Source organism: Laccaria bicolor, genomic scaffold (genome assembly GCF_000143565.1).
Source record: "Laccaria bicolor S238N-H82 LACBIscaffold_80 genomic scaffold, whole genome shotgun sequence".
NCBI classification, from domain to species: domain Eukaryota; kingdom Fungi; phylum Basidiomycota; class Agaricomycetes; order Agaricales; family Hydnangiaceae; genus Laccaria; species Laccaria bicolor.
This window is the reverse complement of record NW_001889951.1, coordinates 171158-178548: the sequence shown is the minus strand read 5'-3', so window position 1 is coordinate 178548 and position 7391 is coordinate 171158. Positions and strand designations below refer to the sequence as shown.

The 7391-nt window shown below is 41.8% G+C and overlaps 2 protein-coding genes across 2 annotated transcripts; both read right to left on the bottom strand.

Moving 5' to 3' along the window:
• Positions 1–1432: 1432 nt before the first annotated feature.
• On the bottom strand, positions 1433–4861 carry LACBIDRAFT_335270 (uncharacterized protein; the record flags this gene model as incomplete). The annotated part of the gene is made up of 11 exons (XM_001890120.1): positions 1433–1486; positions 1555–1695; positions 1790–1950; positions 2145–2252; positions 2350–2463; positions 2599–2979; positions 3058–3112; positions 3299–3642; positions 3789–3810; positions 3911–4155; positions 4858–4861. 11 exons carry the CDS (start codon positions 4859–4861, stop codon positions 1433–1435), a joined length of 1629 nt encoding a protein of 542 aa, XP_001890155.1.
• A 1457-nt stretch (positions 4862–6318) lies between these two features.
• LACBIDRAFT_335269 (uncharacterized protein) lies at positions 6319–7146 on the bottom strand (the record flags this gene model as incomplete). The annotated part of the gene is made up of 1 exon (XM_001890119.1): positions 6319–7146. The coding sequence occupies one exon, from the start codon at positions 7144–7146 to the stop codon at positions 6319–6321; it is 828 nt and encodes a 275-aa protein (XP_001890154.1).
• Positions 7147–7391: the final 245 nt, after the last annotated feature.

Sequence of the window (7391 nt, the reverse complement as noted above, 5' to 3'; positions counted from 1 at the left end):
ACTTTTCTGAGTGCTGCTTTTTTTTTGCTTTTTGCTCCATAAAAACAAAATCAAACAACNATGATTTCAACACAGTTAGAAAGCTAAAAGAAAGGGCTACAATTATCATATTGTGAGAAAAATGACCAAAAAAAGAAGGTGCATGCCCTAACAGGGAAATTGACACTGACAGACTACAAGAGTTAGGTATAGACTACAAAAGTCAGACTACAAAGTTTACTGATAGATTACAAAAGACTACAAAAAGTCAGACTACAAAGTTTAGAAAAGTTTGTAGTGTCTGCTTTTTCATTAGAAAAGCTTGTAGTGAGACTACAAAAGATTTGTAGTGTGCACTCTTTGAGTGTCACCATGTGCTTGCAGATCATGGGGATTACTCTGATTCCAGAGGAAAGGGGGTGGTTAACATTAACAGTGGTGTAGTGTATATCATCTATGTAGTAATTCTAAAAAGGCATGACATGGCAAGCAATCAGGCGAAAGCACAAAGTGCTTTCCAACTGGAAAGAAGTGTTCCTCGAGGGGTTCGAGACAAGCTGCAACACCCATGGTGAAAAGAAGTCTTGACATGGTGAGTGAGAAGGCGTCGTTGGACCAGTGGCCCTTCACCTTCATGACATTGAAGGGTACGCCACACAGGAGGTATTCAAGGGTGGAACTGATTCTGATGCCATGGCCTTGCAAGGGTTCCAAGCCGGCTGCACAAGCACTTCAGTCACCCACTGCCAACTGACTATTAGTCATGCAAACTACACGTAAGTTACATGACTAAATGTCATGGACCATATCTATATTCTAGATATATCTGGGTCCTAGAAAGCCCTGAAATCTAAAATATATTCTTGAGATGTGGACCCTGAAATGTCACACAAAAATTATAATGTCTGTGTCACACCCCCCAAATATATTTTGCAAGTGAAATGCAGTAAGGATATATTTTTGGTGAGTGGACCCTGAAATGTCACTGTCACACCTGAGAAATATATTTTGCCCTGGCTTGGCCTTAGGATATATTTTGTGAAACAGATGTGGTAAGGATATATTTTTCTGGTCTGTAGGGGTGTCAGGGGTCCTAGTTTCAGCAAAAAAGTTGTGATTTTTTTGCTGTCTGGGATATATATTCTGGAAGATTCTGCAATAAATTCCAGAGGTTTTGGCACTATGTCTGGCCTGTGCTCCCAGTATGTAGGTAGCAATAAGAAGCATCCATAGCATCTGTCATCCACTTCCAATCACACTATGAATATAGTCACTTTATAGATTCATTTATTCTCCTCTAACAATTTTGGGCCTCAATAACATGTGTGATTCATCTTGAAGCTATTCAGTCGAAGATTTCTGTGTTGCTTGCATATTATCCACTTTGACACTATGGATACAGTTCACACTACAGAATTTTTTAGCCTCTTAGAAAACCCCTCCACTTCTGCTTTTACTTCAGCTCTGGGATCTCCAGTTGCACCTTATCTGCATACCCCACCCACATCTGTATTACCATCAAGTTGACAAAGTGCTTTGCTCTCCAGTTGCATCTTATCAGTATACTCCACCCACATCTGTATTACCATCGAATTGACAAAGTGCTTTGATCTTTCTCTTCTCTCTCAAGTTGCACACCCCAACCACATCTGTATTACCATCGAGTTGACAAAGTGCTTTGATCTTTCTCTTCTTCTCTCTTAAGTTGCACCTTATCTGCATACCCCACCCACATCTGTATTACCATCAAGTTGACAAAGTTCTTTGATCTTTCTCTTCTTCTCTCTTCAGTTGCACCTTATCTACATACTCCACCCACACCTGTATTACCATCCTTCACAGACAAGAGTTCACCAAGTTCTTTGTTGTTTTTCTCCTTCTCTTCCTTTCTTCCTCTCCTCCTCTTCTTCTCTCCCTGCCTCCCTTCCTCTTTCTCTTGAGTTTTGATTGTAAATTTATGGACAATGAATTCTATTCACCATGTCATAGTATGGAGTCACACCTATCTCTTAACAAGGATATATCTTTCAACTATATCTTGAACAAGAATATATTCATAAGACATATATTTCAATTATATCCTGACCCAGGATATATCTTCTATATTTTTCAAATACATATATATATTTGAAATATAAATCTATCTTCACCACATATCAACTCACCTTTCCAGAATATACTTTCAGAAAATAGTAGTAGAACTGAGAAGTATCTTGGATGTTTCTGGAGGCAGAAAAGTGAAATCAATGAACAATAGTCTATTTTTTCACATGCTATTCAATTTAGTACATTCCAACTATTGCATGTAACTATTGCGGAACTCATCAGAAAGTGCTACCATTTCAACAGTAAGCAACTCTTGCTCTTCACCATCATCCTCTTGGTCTTCATCATCATCACTCTCATCCTCTTCCTTACCATCAATCTCATTCTCCATTGTCATTTCAGATGATTCCCAATTTTGTGCCAGTGCAAGTTCCTCAACTGTTGGACCCCAAGATGGACTCATTGTCTTGTGTGGAATCACTAAGCGTACTTTATCCTGCCAGATGTTGCATAGATATAGCAAAGTATATGCATGTAACTCCAGTTGATACCTAACATCTTGATCTTGCTCACTTTCCATAGCCATCATAACACACTTCCACTCTTCTTCAAACCATTCTTGCATTGCACTACGCTCATAGGACAATCGTCGCAGCTCTTTCTGGCATCGATCCAGCTCCATTAATGATTTAATTCCTTTCTGCACACCTTCATCACCCAGCCATTGTGGGATTTCCCTGCCAGAACAGAGATCCATGTCATCTAAACCAACATCCTGCCAGATGTCATCATCAACATCTAGTTTGAATAGGCCATCAGTGGCTATTCTGTGTGGTGCACATGCACCATGAGGAATTTCTTTTCTTTTAATCATCTTTTCCAGTTCAGCACAGATATCATTGTATTTCTTGGCCAACTTTTGAATTCCTGGTTCTTTGCGCTTTATTTGAGATTCTGAATGTTCCTGTAGTTTTTTGGCTTCAAAAAGAATATAAGTCCCCATTTTTTTGAAAAGTTGGCTCAGTCACTTACTATTGGTTGTTGTCTTACGATATGCTTGCTCTAAACTATCTAGTTCAAATTTGCACTGTTGCAGATGATTTCTCAAGCATTGTTTCACAGCTAAAGCATTGACCCGGAGTCAAAGGAACTTATTGCCCAGCAAGCGTTCAAGATTTAAACGGCTATCAGCTCCCAATGTGGCACTTTTAGACTTCAATGATGTCTCAGACTTCTCAAATCTTTCCTTAAGATCTTCCAGATGTAGTCTAACCTCTGAAACCTCCCAGCCATCATCATATTTCCCCTTTTGAATCATTGTCTCAAACTTATATAGCTCTGCTTTGAGTTCCGTCATAGAATCCTTTAGCTCCAAAATCTCTTGAATAACCTTGTCCGCCAAGTTTTTTGCTTGCCTGGGACTTGGTTTTGTCTGGTGAGCCATCTGAGCAGCCCAATTTTCTCTCAAGAGATCTTCAGTGATATTTTTCTGCTGAAGTTCAGCCAAAACAGCTGTAGCCTCATTTCTTCGCAGAATAGCAGCATTCCATTTTCTCCTGAGCCAGTCCCCCAGACCCATGAGAGATTTGCGGTCCAGATGTTTTGCTTGAGTATCAACTGTATAGATATGTGTGTAGTAGCCACTAACACGCAGTGATAGAATCAAAAGCTTAATTGAGCTCCAGAATCGTTCACAGCCTTCCCCATCAGTTAATCCAAAACCAGTACACTTTCTTGGATGGTCAATAAGCTGGCAAGCCCACTGATGACCATAAGTGTGAAACACTGAGATAGCCCATATCAAATGATCATGAAAGTCTTTCAAAAAACCCCATTTAACACAACTTTGATGAAGTAGACAGCCAATATCATAGAGTACACCCACACATGCAGTAGAGGGTAAATGATCAAACAGACGCTCCAAAAGAACAAGAACATAATGTTGCTTTTCACCAGCTGAAGTCATATTAGCAAGCCACAGAACCCAATCATGTCGACAGAGCATTGCCATTAGACCTGTGTCTGAGAAGAACTGAGTACTAGCTTTAACTCTCTTTTCATCCGCAGCAGTAAAAGAGTCTTCACACAAGTTTAACACAGAGTTAGGCACTTTTATACCAGGTTCACACACTAGTAGCTACCATTGTATATTAAATACACAAGGCAAATGCCAGCACAGAGATTTCATTGAAGCCAGTAAAATCTAAGATATGAAATGGTGTGGCAAATGATATGAAATTCATGTCATTGGTGTGTTGGCTTGATATCTTTTCCATGTAATTCATCCCAGCCCTCTATTTCTTTCCCCTGCCAGCTCTATATGTCTTTCTCTACCTAGGACGATGTTTTATCTATTTCTTTCCTCCCATGCAGCTATTTCTTTCCCTCCCAGGTGTATATTTCTTTGCCTACCTGAGCTTATGTTTTATCCATTTCCTTCCTCCCAGATATCCATTTCTTTGCTTCCCTATGCCGATGTTTTAGATATTTCTTTCCTCCCATGCATCCATTTCTTTGCTTCTCTATGCCGATGTTTTAGGTATTTCTTTCCTCCCATTTATCCATTTCTTTGCTTCCCTAGGCCAATATTTTAGATATTTCTTTCCTCCCAGGTATCCATTTCTTTGCTTCCCTAGGCCAATGTTTTAGGTATTTCTTTGCTTCCCTATGCCAATGTTTTAGGTATTTCTTTCCTCCCATTTATCCATTTCTTTGCTTCCCTAGGCCGATGTTTTAGGTATTTCTTTCCTCCCATCCACCTATTTCTTTGCCTCCCAGGCTAAATTTATTTATTTATCCAGCTCTATTTTTATCCATTTGACTGTCCCACACCCATATTTCATTGCCTGCCTGCTCTATGTTTTATTCATTTCATTGGCCCCTGCCTATATTTCATTGCCTGCCTGCTATATATTGCCTCAGGGTCCAGGGTGCATTTCCAAATATGGTGTATAATGTTAGGTACTGCTTTCAGGGTCTACTGAATATATCCAAAAAAGTAAACATCATTGGGGATGTCCAAAAAGTGGAAGAAACCAAGATAATGATACATGTCAGGGTCCATCCAATGGGGGTGGTCAGATGACCAATTTCCCAAAATAGTAATAAATAATAAAGCTTTAGCCCTGTATTGTAGCTTTAAGAATCTCTTTGAATTATGTCCCAAAGTGCTCCTGTTGTGGAGATATGAGGCAAAACATCTTTCCTATGGCCAGCTTTTTTGCATGTTTCTCCATCAAAACAATACCCAACAATATGATTTCGACATATTTAGAAAGGTAAAAGAAGGGGCTAAATATCACATTTTGGGAAAATGACTAAAAAAATGAAGAAGCATGGCCTGAAAGAGACATTTACAAACAGACTACAAAATATTAGTAATAATTACTGATGGACTACAAAGAAACTATAAAAAGTCAGACATAGACTACAAAATTTACTTATAGACTAGAAAAGAGTACAAAGAAACTACAAAATGTTGGATACAAACTACAAAATTGATCATTGGACTACAAAAATTTCACACATAGATTACAAAAGACTACTACAAAACTTTGTAGTCCACATTTCCAACATAGAGTTTGCAGTGTCCTTAAATATGAATAGCTCCAGGTAGGTGTGGTTGAAAGATTGAGAAGTGTTGACATTTTGCCATTGCTGCATAAATGGTTTTGGTACCATACCAAATGTTGTCGTTCACATCAATACAGGCTGTCCTGTCTTTTTGTAAGAGAGCCAACTATGCCATCTCTGACCTCAGTCACCATCTATTCATCTCAGAAGCCACTATTCTATATCTGACTAGCCATCCTTGAAATGATTTCTTGGATGGACATAAATTCTCTGCCATACAGGCAGTACTTTACAGTGCCCCACCTATTCCTGCAGGAATGGGATCATTCCAGTGGAATTCCAGGGGAATCCTGCAGGAATAGAGTCATTCCAGTGGAATTCCAGAGGAATCCAGAGGAATCCAGTGGAATTCCAGTGGAATCCACAGCATTCCACTGGAATTCCACTGGAATACGACTGGAGAGTAAGTTTTTTTCAACTCCAAGCTTATCCTGATGACTTGGCACTCATATTTCCTTATAAAATTCACATGTAGAAGTCATAGATTGAGTTGTAATTTATTTGAAATGTATTACTACCCACACTACACAGTTTATCTTAAAGGGAGGGGGTAGAGGAGGGACAAGGTGGGGATGTATTTGAAATGTATTACTACACACATTACACAGTTTATCTTAAAGGGAGGGGGTAGGGGAGGGACAAGGTGGGGGTGTATTTCTATTATTGGGAGGGACAAGGAAGGGGGAAGAACAAGGGAGGGGAGGGAGGAAGGGGGGAAGGACAAGAAAGAGGGAAGGAAGGAAGGGGGAGGGACAAGGAAGGGGGAGGGAGGAAAGGGGGGAGGGAGGAAAGGGGGGAAGGAATGGTGGAGCAAGGGGGAGGGACAAAGAAAGGGGGAAGGAGGCAGGGAGGGAGGGAATGGTGGAGGGGAGAGGGAGTGTGGCTGGGACCTCGGCCATCGTCGTCCCGCGTTGGCATCCCATCGTTGAGTCGCATTTCGTTGTCACCTCCTCGTCGCGTGTTCGCGTTTTCGTCGTGTGTCCGCGTTGTTGCGTTATTCGTGACGTTGTCGTCGCCGTCGTCGTGGGCGCTGGTTGCCGTTGGGGGCGTCGTCGTGGGTGGCGTTGGTGTGGACGTGGTGGTTTTGGTAGGCGGCGTGGTGCCGTCGTATGTCGTGTGGGCGGTGCGTGTTTTTCGGTGGGCGGCGCGTGTTTTTCGGTGGGCGCTTGTGTTTTTCGGTGGGTGGTGGGATGTTTTCGTGGGCGGGGTATGGTTTTCGTGGGCGCTGGCGGTGTACATGGGCGGTGGGCGTCGTTTTGTGCCCGTCGGGTGTCGTTTTGTGTCCGGGGGTGTTGTTTTCGTGGGTGTTGGGTGTTTTCGTGGGTTACGGCGCTCGTTGTTTCGTGATGTGGCGTCGCCGCGTTGTTGTTGAAGGGTGTTGTGGTTGATGTTGGTGGTCGTGGTGGCCATGGGTGATCGAGGAGCGATGTTGGCGGTGGTGGCTATGGGTGACGGTGATGGCGTGGCGTTGGCGGCGGTGACGAGCATGGTGGTGGTGGTGGAAGAAGAGAGTGGCCATGTTTGGTGAGCATGTTCACCAAACAAACATTGTTTGTGATCCATTGAAAATAAATAAACTATAATACAGTAATAAATAAATAAAATAAACAGATTGGACTGGAATCCCATTCCTGCCCACTCCGGGGAACACCATTCCTGCCCATTCCGGGGAACATTCCGGTGTACATTCCGGAATCCACCGGAATGGAAAACACCAGAATAAACAATTTAGC